General features: G+C 40.9%; 1 protein-coding gene across 1 annotated transcript; it reads left to right on the top strand.

Annotated features, from left to right (window-relative positions):
- Positions 1-5045: 5045 nt before the first annotated feature.
- PLEK (pleckstrin) lies at positions 5046-17928 on the top strand (the record flags this gene model as incomplete). The annotated part of the gene is made up of 9 exons (XM_084202507.1): positions 5046-5093; positions 5656-5811; positions 10877-11058; positions 12075-12166; positions 12971-13155; positions 14390-14494; positions 16143-16226; positions 16883-16952; positions 17789-17928. 9 exons carry the CDS (start codon positions 5046-5048, stop codon positions 17926-17928), a joined length of 1062 nt encoding a protein of 353 aa, XP_084058633.1.

Raw genomic sequence — 17928 nt, 5'->3', positions numbered from 1 at the left:
TTGTGTGTGTGTCTGTGTTTCGGTTTGCTTTTTTTCAGTCCTTCAAATCTACTTTTCATTCCCCTGGCAGCTGAGGCTTCCCAGTCTGTTGTGTGGAGTCAGCAAGGTACATTAAGCTAATTTCCTTCCCTTGGGTATGAAGATTGGAGCACTCACCTCTGCCGTGGCAAGTACCTCAGTGCTTTTGAAGGGAGTGGTGAGTGAGTTGTACCCAGAAGTTCTATACCTCTTTTTCTTCCTAAGACTATGAAAGTCTCATACATCCTGCAAGATGTGCGAGCTACATACAAGCTGCATCCCCCAAGACCTCTTTCTTGTGCATAGACCTTCCCTGCTGCACCAGCACAACCTGCATGTATTACTGATTGGGAGCCACTGTAGGGGAGAGGGGAGGGTGGACGTTTTCAATGAAAGCTAAGAGATAACATGCAGATAAACCATGACCTATGCTTTAAGCAGGTCTGAAGTATCTAGAAAACATTCCTGAGAGATGTGTTCAGTCTCTTGATTGCACCTACTCAATATGATCTCTCTAGGCATGATATGTCAACTGCATAAGCTTTCAAGTATTAACATTTATGCAGACCTTCTCACTAATGCACTAATCCTGCTGCAAAGCTCAACAAGCATTAAATATAGAAAATGTACCTTGAGGCAGAACAAGATGGTTCATTTAAGAGGCCCAAACCACAGCATTTAGATTCTAAGGGTACATGTGATACCTTATTGGCCTTTTTACGCTTGCCCCTCTTTGATTAATTTTTTAACACAGTGCTAAATTTGGAAATGTTGTGGTTTGGCATTTCTTTTCAAGAAGGGCATGCAAAGCCACAATCTCTCATGCTCTAAAAATAGCCATATGTGTGATTCTGTATATAGGGAATTGTGCTAAGACTTGCACCTGCCAGCTCTCAATTTAAAACTTTGATTCTTTCGAGCCCTCTGCCTCTGTGCAGAATTAGAAGTGTTTTTTTTACTGAAATATCAGCTGGACAGTCTTCATCTTGTTTGGGAATCATTTGAGTGTATCATCTTTCCCATAGAGACAATAATTTTGAACATATAACATTTGTTAAAATTTCCCCTGCAAATGCAGCTTGATTTGCTGTAGTGGTATATACTTATGGATAGGTCATGCGTTTTGCTGCAGATTAGGTGGGTTTGTGGCATTTACAGTGCAGCAAACATGTTAGAACCATCTCTGCAAGGGCTTGTGGATTAATGCAGTAGGTGTAACTGAGAATTTTGCCTTCCTTGCAGCTGCTATATGGTTCAAATTTTTGGTATAAACACATCTTAGTCCCTCTTTCTTAGAAAAATGTGGTTGATTTTTTTTTTCCCTGTGCTTGCAGGAACTTGTATTCTGAAGTAGCAGAAATAAAGAAGAATTTTCTGAAGAAATACAGCAGTAAGTTCTCCTGTACAAGAAGAGTAAACTGAGCTGCACTTATTCAGCACTGCTGCAGATTGTGATATTGTGACAAATTCTGCTCATCTGACATCATGCACCTTTACCTACTTGAGACAGAAATGGAGAGGACATAGTAAGTCATAGCAGATTTCCCCATTGCAGGTTACCTTCTCTTTCTGACAAAGCTCTTCCTCCCCTTTGTGGAGAGGTAAAAGAAATGCAGCTCTTCCTCTCTCTTATGCCTGGTGCTGCTCTTTAGGAATGGCTGGACAAAGAAGACCCACATCCACAGTCCACACTCCCTTGCACCTGCCGCAGCTACTGCGTGTTTAAGGACCATTTTGCCTCACATGAATGATTCAGCTACATCAGCATGTTTCTGTCTGGGGGGGGATGAAGTGCTGATTTCCCTGCAGTAGTGTGTGGTAAATGGAACCAAACCTCAGCATTAAAGAACAGGATTGCACCAGACTTGAAAAGTGGAACAGCAAAAGGACGAGCTGAGCTTTGAAGATGAAATAGAAACAATATAGAGAAGTGTTATAAAAGTGGTTGCCTTTAGCTAACATTAGATGGAAGTTATTTTGTGTTTTGACACTGAGTAGCATAAGTAGTAATGGTAAATTCTGGAGCCTTTGGCTAGGTGCTGCTGCGTTTAGATTTACATTTCATACCTCCAAAGGCTTTTCATGCAGATAAGTGAGAAAAAGGAGTTTTTGTGAAATTGTGGAGTCACCATTCTTTTCTGTTTTAATTAAACCACTTTTTAGTGTAGGGATATTTAGATATTCTATTGAGGACTACCTATCCCTGGTCATCTCATATCACCAATTTATTGTGCAGGGCCCTGTCATCCTGATTCAGCACAAACACTGAGTCAGCAGGAGCAGGTGAACAGGAAAACCTGCACAAAGGATGCCTGCAGGGAGGGAAATACTGGCAGGTTCTTTTGTCTTTGCTCCCCATAAAGCCTTCCAGCTCGGGAGGGGGCTTCCTTTCCTCAGACCCAGGTGGGGGAAGCAAAGTAGGGACAAAAGGAAGAGCTAACTGTGATCTTGTTCTTGGTCTTTAATCATAGCTCCAAGCTCTGAAGCATTGTGTCCTCAAGGCAGGTAATAAAGGGATAATTTGGCTTCCAAATTACACTTCGAGACTTACTGTTGTCTGTGACCGGTATTTTTGGTTTATCTAACCGGAGAAAAGGAAAAAAAAAGTATCTTTTCCTGAAGATAGAACCACAGAAATGAAAGTGAAGAGAAGGAAACAATTCACCCTTGTAGAAGGATTCTTGGCAGAACAGGGGCATGCTATTTTCCTACAAGTATTGGACAACCCTGGCCTGCAGTTTACAGAGTTACTTTGAAGACCATGTACTGTCCTTGGAACAAGATAGACCATGTACTGTCCTCAAATAGATACAACAAAGAAAAATGAGCGTTGTGCCAGGACGAAGCCAGATGCCAGGCGTGTTGTGGGAACTGCTAATTTGGCACACCTTAGCAAAAACGCTTATAGCGTGACAACCAATCAGCAAATAACAAAATGTATGAATGCAACCACTTAACCAATGAGCATTAAGCATTAGTGGTGTGAGACAGTGTATAGAGAAAGATAAATATGCCAAAGTTTCTTGATAAAGTAGAACAACATGCAGCCCCATTGGTGTGATTGTCGCTACTCGGCTGACTCCGTGGGACCCTCTTCACACCTTCTTAAAGCAAAAATAATTACTGACCAAAAAAGACATTATACAGGAGGATTCTACAAGCTCCTCAGTCCCTCAAACATCCTTTTAAAACTTCTGGGGGAAGAAGAGAACCTTCACAGAAATATAACTCTGAAATCGCATTAGATCATCTCTGCTCTGGGAATCCACAGCATCTTCAGTTCATTTCAAGTCCTAGACCTGGTGAGATAATTTTCTATTATAAATGTTAGAATTCAATGCTGAATTCAATGTTTCTTTTTAGTGGTAAATTTTTACTTTAGTTCCAAGAACCATGAAATTTTATTAGGTCTGTTTGAGTTTCTGTCTCTAAAAATTTTAAAATCTAATTGTTGAATTCAAGTATGCTTCACAGCTAGAGAATACATGGAGTCTTTCATTTGCAAACTGATGGATGATTGGCTTCATCAGCAACTAGTGCCTCTAATAGCAATAAGATCCTTACAACAGTATGACTTACATGAGCAAAGGAACAATGTACTGGAAATGCAGGTTTTAGAAACCCCAAACAATATAGTGACAGATTAAATCATCACAAAAAGGTATGCTTTGGACAGAATGCACCATGACATAACCAGAATGTTTCAGGTTAAAGTGTTTAACCTGAAACAGGTGGTATAGACAGGTGCTCTGCCTGCAGAGATTGGATGTGTCATTTGAGCAGTAACTCATTGAGAAAGACCTGGAAAAAGAAAATCTCCATTGAGACATTGAGGAAAAACATCCAGCAGCTGGGATAGTGAAGCACTGATACAGATACTAGGAAGGAGAGGAGTCTCATTTGTGAAAATACCACTAAACAGGCATCAGTGAGGAATGTCTAGGAAAGGTCTCCGAGGGCTATGCTAACCCTCTGGTCCCCTATCACAGACCTTGTCAGATTTCTGAGTAAGACTTCCTTCAGAGTAAAGGCTGAGACAGAGAGTCATATGGAGAACAGGAATTTCTGTCTGTGAAAAAAGTCCCTGTTTAAGAATCTTTAGCTTGGCAGAAGTGACAGATGGAGTCACCCTGGGCTCAATCAACACTTATCTGTGTGAGGTTAGCTGCAAAAGTGACCTGGAATCTTATGCTTGGAAGAACACAAGAGGCTGCTTCAAGACACCATGAAGCAGCCTCTTGTTGCTTCACATATACCCCCACTTTCTTCTATATGGGGAAGAGGGATTGCGACTCTGGTATTTATAAAATCTATGGGTTTGCCTTGTCTTTTCCCAAAGAAAGCCAAACAAGCTCTGCAGCAAGTAAAAGATGAAAGCATTTTTGGTCAGTGCTTTATGCACATGTCTAATCCATTTGTGCCTATTTGACAGCTGACGTCTTTTGGAGGCCTCGGCATCAAAATCCAAATCCTGATCAAGTCTGATAAACAAATTTCTTATGTCAGCAGAGGGCGCATCCTCATTAACCAAGTGAGGGTGGTCCACCTTCCTGCCAGACTTGCTTGCCCTCAGGGAGCCAGGTTTGGAAGGCAGGGTGAAGTGAAAGCATTGGTGCACTGAAAACCTGTCTCTGAAATCATTTGGCACATGCCAGGCAGCAGCAGCACCATGCCCTGTGTGTTTTGGTAGAGTTCATGTATATGCAGAGCCGGCCCAGTTTCTTGTGACTGAGCACTGAAGTGCTTATCTAACTCCCCAGGACTCTGTCATCAAGGCTGGCTGTATTTGAGATGATGGAGTGTTTTGTCAGGCTGTTGTCTGTGCTGTCAGAGACAGACTATAAATACACGCGTACTTCTGCATTTCCCTATCTCTCACTCTCTAAGAGGAAATGGGCTTGCGATTAGCATTGAGAGGAACTTGTGAAATGTCACAGTTGTACTGTAAAACGCCATCCCACAGACTTTGCTGCCAGAGGAACTTGACAGCCAGCACTGACAGAGCCGAGAGCAGGGTTGCCCAAGCCATGGAGCGAGAACCAATGCGCATAAGGGAGGGATACTTGGTTAAGAAGGTAAGTGGGGTAGTTTTGGACTGAGTGGAAGAGAAAACTAACTCTGAACAGGCTGGGAAGATGTAGGGAAACATACTGTGGAATCTTGGCAGAGAGGCAACAGGAAATAGCCCCAGCCTACTCAGTTGCACTTAATTGGGTTAAACATCAAGGAAGAATAGTGAGATTAAAGAGGTCACGTCACCTTGGCCTCAAGACAGCGTGTGGGGCCACAGGCACATCCAGTCTTTGGGAAGGTGTTTGCCACTCCACAGCAACCTCTGCTTCGGAGTCCTTTGTAGTACAGCCCATAGGATAAAGCCTTTACTTTTATTTAAATCCACAGGGCTTCCACTGGCAGAGCAACTACAGGGGGAAATAAAAGGTGGTCAGAAAAGGAACAACAATATTTCACTATGTAATATTTAACTAAGTATGATGGGTGAGGTTGTGGCATATTCCCCTTGAAACACAAACTGTAGTTATTTTAGCATCAATCAGACACTCCCTGGAAGCTCATATCTTCCTTGGGTATCACATGAAGAGCGCTTCATTCAACATAATTTGTGATTTATTGATGCAGGGCAGCATGTTTAATACCTGGAAGCCAATGTGGGTTGTGCTCTTAGAAGATGGAATTGAATTCTACAAGCGGAAGGCTGATAACAGTCCCAAAGGGATGATCCCACTAAAAGGAAGCTCTATTCACAGCCCATGCCAAGATTTTGGCAAAAGAATGGTACGTACTTTTTTTATAAAAAGAATTGACAGCATACTTATACTTCTGGAAGCACTGAAAAGGCAAAAGGGTGATGGTTGCAAATTCCTGGCACTCATCCTAGTGGAGATTCGCACTTGCCTTAGGAGGTCACAAGCAGGCTTGGAATTGTGCACTATTTGAATTCAGGACACTTTAAGAGGTATAATTCAGAAAGCACTTGGGGATTGGTTGGTTGGTTTTTATTAAACTTCTGAATCGCTCGGAGAGGAGAACTAAATTTTATTGGTGTGAGGACATTTTGCAGCTGAATGGCAACAAGTCCTGAATTAAATGTAAATCTATGTGCCACAGAAAAAATGGTAGTGGGAAAAAATGTTATGAGCAGGAGAAACATTTATTTTTTGTCAAGGAACAACATCGGGCTTGCTCAGACAGGAAGGAGATAAATGCTGTGACACACATATTTTGTTACAGGGTTCCTGAAAAATAGTTGGTAAAACAGGATTTCTCATATGGGCAAAGAATCATATCATTAGAAATTTATTATTTTGTCAACTCATTTTCATCAAATAGACATGACATCCCCATGAATTCCTCTGACAAAGGTCCCCCAGAATCTGGAACATTATTCCACCACAGTTTAAAGAAATTTACCACAGGGATACCTGACTAAAGATAAACATCTCTGTGAGAGTATTAGAAAAATAGAAAGTGTGAGACATGGCTGAGATGGTGAACTTTACTTTTTCATATGAGTAAAGTGTGGATACTTAAACCTTTAGCAGTTTAGCAGTAAGTGGAATCAGGATCCCTTGTGTCAGATTTGGACCTGCTGGCTTTGCTTTTTCCTTATTTTTTTTCTTCTGCTTTCTTTCTTTCCTTTTTTTTTTGGGGGGGGGGAAGGTGGTGTTGGGGTTTTTTTGTTGTTGTTGCAGAACCCATATTTATATGAAAAAACCCCACCCTGATTCTTACTAAGTCTTTTTAGACTTACATCTGTCAAGAGAAAGGGTCTGTTATCTTCCAAGCTGTCTTTGAGACAGTATAGGAAAAGGATGGGGCAGAGAATAAAGATTGCCATTAATCCTGTGCTGATTATATTATTAACAGCCTCAGCACAACACTCCTTACTCTATGCATGAGGTATGAAGGGTACTATGCAAGAGTATCACAGACCCAGATTATAATGGTAAAAATAAAGTTTTTCTCACAAAGCATTCTTCTCCAAACAGTTTTGTGTTGGGTTTTGGATTTTTCCTTTAACTCTCAGAAAGGCACTGCCATGAACATTGTTTCACAGTAGTTGCTTGAAAATGTCAGTAACATATTTACAATAAAGGAAAAACAATTCACCAGCATGTGCATTCAACAAAGCAGGCACAGAGGTCTGAAGTATCTGATGTCTGCTGAAGGCAGAGTGAGAGAGATCCTCACCTGCCCAAAGGCATCCTTTGGGATGCACCAGTCTACAGAAGATGCATTGTATCTTTATGGAAGGGTGACATTCATTCCTTTGGCTGCACTGGGTTTTTGGTTATGCTTCATTTTACATTGGGTGTTTACATAATGAGCTTTACATTATCTTTCATTTTAGTTCTTGAGGTCTTTTCTGAGGAATAATAAAGAGAGACACAGGGGTTGAGGCACCCAAAATAGCTTTTCATAAATGAGATTTGCTGCAGAGTTTGCTGAAGTCAGTGGAAACAATCAAAATTACTTCAGCAGGCTTTGGAGCAGATCCTTCATATTGAGGTGATGAGATTGTTCTGCAAGTCCATAAACCAGTAGCCCTGGAGATGGCTTTTCTCTTAAAATTTCAGATAGTCAAAAATTGAACATGTTCATTCCTATGAGCAAAGCTATCACCAGGATTGTTCTTATAAGTACTGCCGAATACGACTATACCTAAGTTCCTACATGTATTCCTTGAAAACGTAGTATCTTTATTTTTACATCTTACATTTTACAGCTTTACTGTACTGCTGAATTCAATGTTTCTGCATTCTGTTCTGGCTTCTCACTAGTTACATGTCAAAGCATACAGTTATTCCTCTTATGGGAATTACTCTGGTTCTTAAATTTATATGGCTAGAAATGAAAGTATATTTTTAGGACAGGAATTCTGTATGGTGAATCATGGGATAATTCTCATTGGGCCAGTTTTAAGTATAGTCTCATCTGTCTGGGCCCAGTTTGGAACAGGGACTATTGGGCCACAAATAAACTTACGTATTTCTCTGGTTAAATTTTTGAATCAGCTTGTGTATCTGCACCAGGACTTCATTTGAAAGCTCAGAGCACATCACCAACATGCTTTGTTTACTTTGTTTTACATCAATTGCAATTTGCAGGTGCTGAGGGGAAAAGAACCAATCTTGGATTTGTTAAGCACAGATAAAGCCTGTTCAGAAGGGGCTGCAACTGCATATTTTGAGATTATATTTCAAAATGCACTCACCACTGTCTGCTGTCCTTGATTAAAAGTTTAATAATTGTTTAATGTAATATAAATTCTGATATTCTTCAGCTTTTTCAATTTCCCCCATGGTTTTCTTGTGGACAGCATTATTCTGTTTGGTTGCTCATAGTTAGATTCATCTCTCTCAATTTAAATATGTAAAATGTTGGTATTTAGTTTAGTCTAGTGGTCTAATTTTCTCAAAAACACAACCAGGTATACATCATCAGAGGGAGGCTTGGTCATATCTAGGATTGGAGAATCAACCTCTTTACCAATTTCAGAGGAAGCCTGGAAGTCTATCTAACTTACTGGCCTAACTTTGTAAATTCTAAAAAGAAATGGCTTTGCCAGTCTTTTCTTTGTGGTGGAAATGAAAACTCTTTTAAACATTTCAGTCTAGGTTGCTTCTCAGCTCTTTGAGAAGGCTATTTTTTTCCTTTGCTAATAAATCTCATCAATGCTTTGGTATTTCATATATATATTTGGTATTTCATATATATATTTGGTATTAATCTGGGATGTTAGCTTGACTGTTGAATATTGGGATTTGGATAGATCTGTCTGTTTGCTTTTGTCATACACTGTGCATTGATTTTCAGTGTGTAAGTCTTTCCTGCATAACAGAAAAGGTGAGTATTGCTGGAAATATGAACAGTATCAGATAAGAAAAGGCTACTTTTCTATCTGAGATGAACTTTGAGGACTTGTTGCTTTTTAAGTTTGAAATGTATCTTCCACAAAATTCAGTTGGACTTGTGCACAATTTCAGGGTGTCAGATTTTTTCCTGTGGGCCACAGTTTGGAAAATGCTTGTGAGGGATGTTCAGAAATGTATCATTTACAAATGTGGGCTTCAGCAGACTCATTCAGAGTCCTGATTTCACTGATGTGAATTTGCTGCTCTTTGACAGTAGCCTTTGCTTTCCTTGCCCTAATCAAGTCTGCTGTTGGCTTGTGGCTTAGCTTGGCATTTTTAGACACCTGCTGAGTCAGAACCTGTGATATTTATTATAACACAACTACAGAACAAATGAGTGTCGCTCAGGAGGAGCTATATTTTAGAGGAAGTGGAAACCGGAATAATTAGATCCAGATTTTCCATCCAGATCATCACTGGATGGAAATGAGTTCAAACAGTGTGAACTTTGTTGGATGGTTTTGTGGTTTTTTTGTTTTGCTTTGGTTTTTTTTCAGGTTATTGTTATTTTTTCTGTTTACAACTACCTCTAGATGATCTATTCTCATTTATTGGGAAATACAGCCTTTCTATTGTTGCTAGTGTGTTTGGATAGGCGATCCTAAGGCGTAGCCAAGGGTTGGATGTATCATCTCCCTACTAAGCCATTAAAGGTTTACTAGGCTGCAAATATACTCAGGTACTCTCTAGTGTATGACCTTTTCTCCCCTTGTGACTCAGTAGCTGAATATGATGTGAGGTATTTTTCCTTCTTCAAAATGCTCATGTGTCCCTAAACATTAAAAAAATTTACATCCATTGTAAGCCTGCAGGGGCTGGGTGCTTCTGATGCCTTAGGACTTTAACTTTTATATTTTTTAAATCCTGTACTGCTGTAATGTATAACTCTAAAACTCCATATAGAGTGTTAGCTACTGACTTCACATTTTGGTCAGACAAAATTATTCTCTAGGCCCAAAACTCAAGGACACCTCACTTCTAGGCCCTGAAAGTAAAAACAAAAGTGAGTTGGGGGGGAAGAAACTGGGGGTACATTACTTCATTACCTGAAGCTGTGACTGGAATATTAACCCCTGATATGTAAATAGACCAAACTTATATCTGTCTGAAAAACTTGTGACTGTTGTCCATCTTGGGTGTAGCCCCTCGGAGGCTTCTGACTGCCCAAGGTAAACCTACTGAAGGCCTTTAATAAAAACCCACTTTTATTCTCTTAATCTTGTCCAGCCTCTGTTCTAGGTAGCCACTCCAAGGAATCACTTCAGCTTTTCAGCTGTGTTGAACTTCCCAGCAAAAGTTAGAATCAGCCGCTGTACTGGTGCCACATAGTGTTGCTATTGTGTCAGAAGCAGCACAGATAAACAAGCACCACACTCCAGTGCATTCACAGAAGACTAAATCATTTTATTAAGAAACCCATTCTTTTTATACTGTAGTTCACTACAGGTGGACCTGATTGGTCCTTTAATCAAAACACCGTCACCATCGGCTAGTGAAGAAACCACCCTTTTGGTAAACATATCCATAACACAATCCACATGTTCACAACACCAGGTGCAGCAAGTTAAGATAAGAATTGATTACAATCCTTCCCTCTGAGCTTCTTACAGCCTTTCCCAGAATGATGCCTGGGAAAATTGTCTGTTTCTCTTTGAGACTAGAGACCTGCCTCCACAGCACACCTCGGATGTGCTGATGATGTCAAGATCAGTGATGGTGAAATAACAAAAGATTAACAAAAGATTCAGTTATTTGCAGTGCTGGTTCATGGTTTTCTTTAGAGTTTCTATCATTTTACTGTGTCTCTAAGGCACTTTCTCTAGTCCTTAAGCATAGATAGGCTGTATATTGTGGTAGCTTAATTGTGCCCAACTGGCTACACCAAAGCAACTTTTAAAAACACCTCCTCTAATTTATTATTCCAGTTTGTCTTCAAACTTACTGTGGCCAAGCAGCAGGACCACTTTTTTCAAGCTGCCTACCTGGAGGAGAGAGATGCCTGGGTGCGGGACATCAAGAAAGCAATTCATTGCATAGATGGAGGCCAAAGATTTGCCAGAAAATCCACAAGGAAGTCCATCAGATTGCCTGAAACAATCAATCTGAGGTTTGTTCTCATGGCTCTGCTCTCCCATTTACTTCCATCTGCAGTCAGTGTGTCAGAGATGTAACCTTAGTCAGGAAGAACAATGAGCCTGTCTGTCCAGAGATTCTTTCACAGCCCTTTCTGCATGACAAAAAGTTTCAGTTTGTACTATGTGTCAGAAATGAACTGGCAATCAGAACTGAGATGATCTTTTTGAATATACTGTCATTTACCAAAACATGCTTGTTTATCAAAGATTTTTTGCTGATAAAGAGATTCCTGGGCATAATGGAGTGCAAGAGGATGTGCCAGCTTAAGTGTGACTCTTCCAGGAGAAGCATTTTATACAATAAATCATTTATTACAAAAAATACTTTAGACCTTTTGTTTGCTCTCCATCTTTTCTTCTGATGTTAGCCTAGTTTTTGGATGGTGAAGGGACTGTGGTGCCTGCCAAAGAACATGAAACTGACAAAGGGAGAAGAAGAGATAAAGGGAATCAATCTGTTAGTACTTTTCAAAATCAAGGATGACTTGTTTTTTGCCTCTGAGCTGTAAATGCCATGATAAAAACGAGCCTGAAGTGTTCTTATAAGACAGCAAAACTGCACAGGGCCAAGATCATCTGAGAGCATGCAGACTTTGGGACATAGACAGGTTTTCTGCTCAGCCCAGGACCTTAGGGTGAATACAGAGCACAGCAGTGAACCCTCCTGCTGAGGCTGTGGGGCCCTGTGAAGGTGCCTCAGCAGTGGGTGTTCCTCTCTTCATGCTACAGTCACCACAAGTGGTTGCATTCTCAAAATAGGGAGAGGTGGTGAGCCCTTTGTGTACTCTGCCCTCTGCTCCCACAGCTGTGAAGTAATGTAGTGAGACCTCCAGGCTTTGCAACTTGAATTTTTCAGGAGATGCAAGAGATGAAACTAAGCCATGTTACAGCTCTGCAGAGAGCTGAACATGATGACAATGACATTTTTGTACAAACTGGAAAAACCTTTTTATTTTCTAACAGTTTCTGTGGTTCTTTTTATGCACAGCGCTTTGTACCTCTCAATGAAAGATCCTGAAAAGGGAATAAAGGAGTTGAAGCTGGAAAAAGATAAAAGAGTGTTTAATCACTGCTTTACAGGTAAGGAGCTCCTGTCCCTCTAGTCTATACAAAAAAGGGAGCACAGAGATGAAAAACTAAAGAGGTGAGAAAGCTCTAAGCTCTGTAGAGCATGGAGAAGTTTGATTTTTTTCTTGACTAACCCAGGAGATGCTCAAAGGATGTATCTTGGAATAGTGTTCAGTTATGGCCATGGTAAACAAAGAAGAATGAAATTTTATTAGTGTCAGAATGATTAAAGTAATCTTTTGAGTAGATTGTAGTGTGAAACACTTAAATACAGAAGAATTATTCCATTCTGGATTTTTCATCACCAAATGGTGTCCCATTGTAATTCCTGTTTCTCTCTAAGTCAAATCTGTATTTGTGCTCAAAGCCACATAGATGTAGCCCTTGAGGACATTGCTTAGGGGGGGACATGCCAGTGTTGGGTTAATGGTTGGACTGACAATCTTGAGGGTATTTTCCAACCTTGGTGATTTCCAACAGCATTATGTTAGTAGCATAGCAGCCTGGATCCAGGCTATCCTCTGTACATCCCCAGTCTCTGTCTTTGAGGCTTCCCAGCTCAGCCCTGCGTCCCCTCCCAGCTCTCTTCTCTATCAGGAATGGTGTTTGAGATCTGTCCCAGCCCCGGCCATCCGCTGAAAAGGCTGTACCTCACTGGATGGCCAGGAACCTCCCTAGATTACCTACCCATATTGTTGCTAAGAACATTTTTCAGGAGATTGATGAATACACGGAGTAGGCTTGTTTCCTGTGTACTTCTAGGCTTTTTCATGTCTCTCTTGGTTTGTGGCTTATATTTTGTTCCTTTGTAACCAGGCAGCTGTGTGGTTGACTGGCTAGTGTCCAGCAGCTCCGTCCGAAATCGCAAAGAAGGTCTCCTGCTTGCCTCTTCCCTCTTGAGTGAAGGCTACCTACAGCCTGCTGGGGACACGTCCAAGGCAGCTGCAGAGGGACTGTCAGACACCCCCTTCCTGGATCTCAGTGATGCCTACTATTACTTTGTGAGCATCATATTCTGTTTTTTTATTGTCTCACTTACTGATGCTCTGCTCTTCTCATGCTTCTTGTTGGGCTTCTTAAATCCTGGAGGAAAGATTGTACAGAAGTGGAGAAATCTGTCTTAATTGTCTTTTTCCTGTGATGCTCAGAATGAGCCTGCTCATGTTAATAGTCATAACCAGGACAGATTTTTTTTTTCTGGCACCTTTTAAGTGTGAATTGAGTGCTGAGACCAAGTGTGGGAAATGAATTTTTAGAGAATTCTCAAAGCGTGATAGAAGGCTCCCACAGTATGCACCTTTAAGCTGGGTTCTTTTTAACTTAGAGTTTGTTTCTGGTAATTGTACTGGTGACCAGAATTTAACCATCTGTTTCACTGTTGATTCAGGGGAAGAGAAGAGAGTAAATCATTGTCACAGGGCTTCACAGAGTGGCAGAAGCTACAAACCCATTTTTGTACAGAGCCATCAAATCTGACTCAGTGTGAGTGTGCCCACACATAGCTTGCCCATGAGCAAAGAAGGAAAAGTTTTTAATATCCCCCAGTAACCTGTCCTGGGTGTCATATCCAGCCTTCTCCATTTATTACTTCATATTCTGTGGCCTGATTTGAAGAACTTGAAATATCACAGTCAAATACTGTTTGAAAGATATTTGGCTTATGGACTTATGCTAACAAAAAGGTATGCCTTCTATAAAGTGAAAACAAGTAAATTGGTATTACAATTCTGTTTATATTTAACGCATGGAATCACTTCGCTTCAGCAGAATGACTGTCCCACTACTCATTTGTAAAAAATATGTTTCTGCTAGGGAGACTTTACCTGTTGGCAGAGACACTCCTGGTGAAGGCCTCTGGGGGTGCTTCTTGTAGCAGCCCATGTATGACCTGCTTGCTTTTGTATTATTTTTAGATTAATTCAAAATCAATCTAAAAATTGATGGAGGCCACAGAAAGTCAATGTCTTGACTTGGTATCATAGAAGTGTAGTCCCACCTCACACTGAAATGTGTTCATTGTGATTTGGAGCACTCCTCAACTTCACTGGGAGGCTCTTCCAGTAAAAGGTTAGACTATTTAACAATAACCATAACAACAACAACAACAATAATAATATCTTCTTTGGAGTGGCAAAAAACAGCATGGAGGGAAGCAAAAAGATGCCAGATTGGTACATGTACATAAGCATGCAGCAGCTGTGTAACTTCTGTAACATTTCTCTTGTGGTCTTGCAGCCAGACAGTGGATTTTTCTGTGAGGGATATTCCAGTGATGATGATGTGGTCCTAAAAGAAGAATTCAGAGGCACAATTGTCAAGCAAGGATGTTTGCTGAAACAGGTTAGTGTTGCCCATGTTCCATCCTGTAACTAGGATGATGTTCCATGGGTGCAAGATTACTCTTTTACACTTAAAAGCTTTAGGTAAGAGAGAAACTACCCTATGGCATCTCCACACTTGGCAGGTTTCTTCTCCATCTCTCTTGCCTTTGCACAAGGAACACTGGCTGCAGCACAGCAGCAGGACTCTGGACAAATATTGCAAGGTTAATTGCTCTTACCACAATATAAAACAGTTGATAGCTTTAATTAGGAAAGAGTCCTAACACAGATGATGTGACAAGTCATTGGTACAATGCAAAACTGAACCTGGGTAAAAAAGCTGCCACTCCTGTGTCCCTCTGGACACAAAACTGGATTCAGTTGCCAGTTTTCATGGACTTTTTCAGCATGCTTGAGCAAAGGAGGTGTTTCAGTCACTAATATTTGATGTGTAAGACAGAAGATAACTGGATACCCTCATTTCCAGCAATAGTTTAATCCATACACTGAATGTCATTTTCCAAGGCCATTGCAAGCACATATCAGTGAACTGAAGGCAAAATCAGGTTTCTTCAAGGGATGAAACGGGTCAGGGGGGAGGAACCTGCAAAAATCCTCTGGTCCAACCGCCTGACTATTTCAGGGCTGACCAAGGGTTAAAGCACATTGTCAAGGATTTTGTTATCCAAAAGCTTCTTACGCATTGACAGACATGGTGAATTGATCAACTCTCTAGGTAGCCTGTTGCAGTGTTTGACCATCCTCTCTCTAAAGAAATGTTTCCTAATATTGCATCTGAACCTGCACTGTTAAAATAGTCTTTGAGGGCCTAAGAACTTTTTGGTGGTGCTAAAAATTATTTCCCTTGTTTAATGAGTTTACTCAATGGAAGAAATTAGACCCACGCCTTGCTGCTCTTTTACTCTGTCGCATTCTTACCAACCTAGTTAGTAACAGCTTCCATGCAAACAGGAGGTAATTGAGAAACTTGTATTTTGAAATGCCAGAGGAAGTGATTCGTGACAATTTCCCACCAGTGTTAGTCTGCACTTGGTCACCCTCAGTGACTTGTGGGTCATCGCTTGGTGAGGTCCCTGCTACTGCTGAAAATGCTTCCACACCCATTCTTTCAGTCATGAAAATGGGCCATGAGGCCCCTATGTCCATATTTCTGCCTGAGCTTCTCAGCAATGAGCCCTCTAGGGTGTTTAAGCTAGATAAGCATTTTTTTTTGTTGTTATCTCTGCAGGGACAGAAAGACTTTCAGCTCATCCTTGCCAATAACTCAAGGTGCCTTTCTGCAAGGCACTTTGCAGCCATGTTTTCTAGCAAGCAGTTAAACCCGGTTCTTACAGAACTCATGTGAATGTCATCAGACTGTGTGATATGTTTAGGGGAATCTCCCATGTTGAAGCTCCTCCATTTTGCACCAAAAAAAAAAAAAAAAAAGGAAAAAAGGGAGAGAGAGAAAGCATTTTGATAGCCCAGTTCTTGTGCAAAAGATTGGAATGTAGAAAAGGCAGATTCAAGTCCTACTCCAGTGAGTATTTCCTGTCCAGAATATTCAGGTGTTTTCCCTTTTGTATTTGCCTGTCTTCTCATACATGGGTAAGATTTGCATGCAGGCCAAGCAGCTCCGTGACATTCCTGGTTTTGAATTTTCCTAGGGACATCGGAGGAAGAACTGGAAAGTGAGAAAGTTTGTTTTAAGAGATGATCCTGCATATCTTCACTATTATGATCCGGCTGGAGTAAGAGAGATTCGGTTTATTTCCCTGTTTGTTTTGAATCCAGTGCCCTGTAGAAGTACCTGAATGGAGTATTTGCATGAGAATGTGACAGGGAAGATCAGGCAGGACAGTGGGACTGTTCTTCCATGGCCTACCCATCTTCTGGAAAAGCAGTGAAGGATAGTTTCTGGGGCTGTAAAGTCAGGGTGGCAAGTGTCACCCAGACCTGGGAATAAGTAACACCGATCTGTGTTTTCACCTCTTATTTGTGATTTATTAGAATTAATGTGTACTCTCACTTGATCAAAACAAATTAGGTCCTAAGTGCAAATGAACATAATGCAGTCATTTTGCAGTTTATATTTGAGGTATTTGCCATGCTAGGTGAGACATGGCATCCTATTTCTTGTGTATTTCTAATGGGCCCATTCCCATACTACATACGCTGCAGATCCTGAATTCTAAATCACAAGAGATTCCCTATTTATTTGTAAGCCTTTCTCTTACCACACCCCCAACCCTCCATGTCAACACTGATGGAAGAGCCTCTGTTCTCTCAGGTGAGCCATACTAAGCAATCAAATGGTTTTGTCTCCATTCTGGAAAGGTAGCCATATGTTAACATGCTGCTGGTTTCAGAAGTGTTGCATTTCATTTTGATTTCATGTCCTCCTCAGGGAGAAGAACCACTGGGAGCAATTCACTTGAGAGGCTGCGTGGTGACAGCAGTGGAAGATATGCCAGACAGTAAGGAATCATATTGAATGAGCTCTCTAATAAGTTTTTGGTACAAACCCCTCCTTTCAATCTGCCTAAAATCACAAGTGCTTTTTATTCCAAAGCAATCTATGTACAATAATTCAGTAATTCCAATAACTGATCTCTCTCTTTCTGTCTGAATTACTGGGGAAGGGCACTGTAGTAAAAGTAGCAATAGGGAATCTTGTGTATTGTCAGTACTTTGGGGAAGGCTGGTCAAAAGGATGACACAAACCCTGTGTTAGGAAAACTGGCGTTTAGGCAAAGTAAGCTGAGTTTGATCTCTTTAGTTAATGAATTTGGGATGGAAGCTTCATCTTAGAAATGGTTATGCTGAAAAATTGTTACTGTCTACCTTCTCTTCCTTCCCAAAGCTAGACGTTGTGGGAACAGAAACGGTGTTGCTGCAAGGACCAAGAAACATTAATTTCATGCATTCTCCTCTCCACATGAGAGGCTGGCTATCATATGCAGCAAGAGAGTTTGTTGGCATCTCAGAAAAGAAACGGATATGACAAACTCAAACATCTTATTTTTGTAGCTGGCAAGGCATGGGATGGTTTGGGGAATATGATCTGTCTGCAGGATTGCAGATCCTCCCATGATTTGAGACCAAAACTCCTGAAAGTGAAATGTGCAGAATTCATGAATGGTTTTGCTGAGAGAGAGAGAGAGAGAGACTCATCTCTTGGACCCAATGTCTGTGAAGGCCTGATCAGGCTCAGCTGTAAAAAGAAAGGAGATCCCCTTACAGCGTGTAAAGGTGAAAATATTGAAAGTATAAGACTTTTTTCTCTCATAGCTTTCTTATTTTTTCCCTGTAGCCAAGAAGTATGATGCTGACAACATCCTCTTTGAAATCATCACAGCAAGTGAAATCCACTATTACTTGCAAGCAGCCTCATCCACAGAGCGCACAGAATGGATCAAAGCAATCCAGTCAGTTTCTAGGACTGGTAAATGA

The sequence above is a fragment of the Fringilla coelebs genome, assembly GCF_963513975.1.
Source record: "Fringilla coelebs genome assembly, chromosome: 3".
NCBI classification, from domain to species: domain Eukaryota; kingdom Metazoa; phylum Chordata; class Aves; order Passeriformes; family Fringillidae; genus Fringilla; species Fringilla coelebs.
This window is presented reverse-complemented; position numbering and strand designations above follow the sequence as displayed.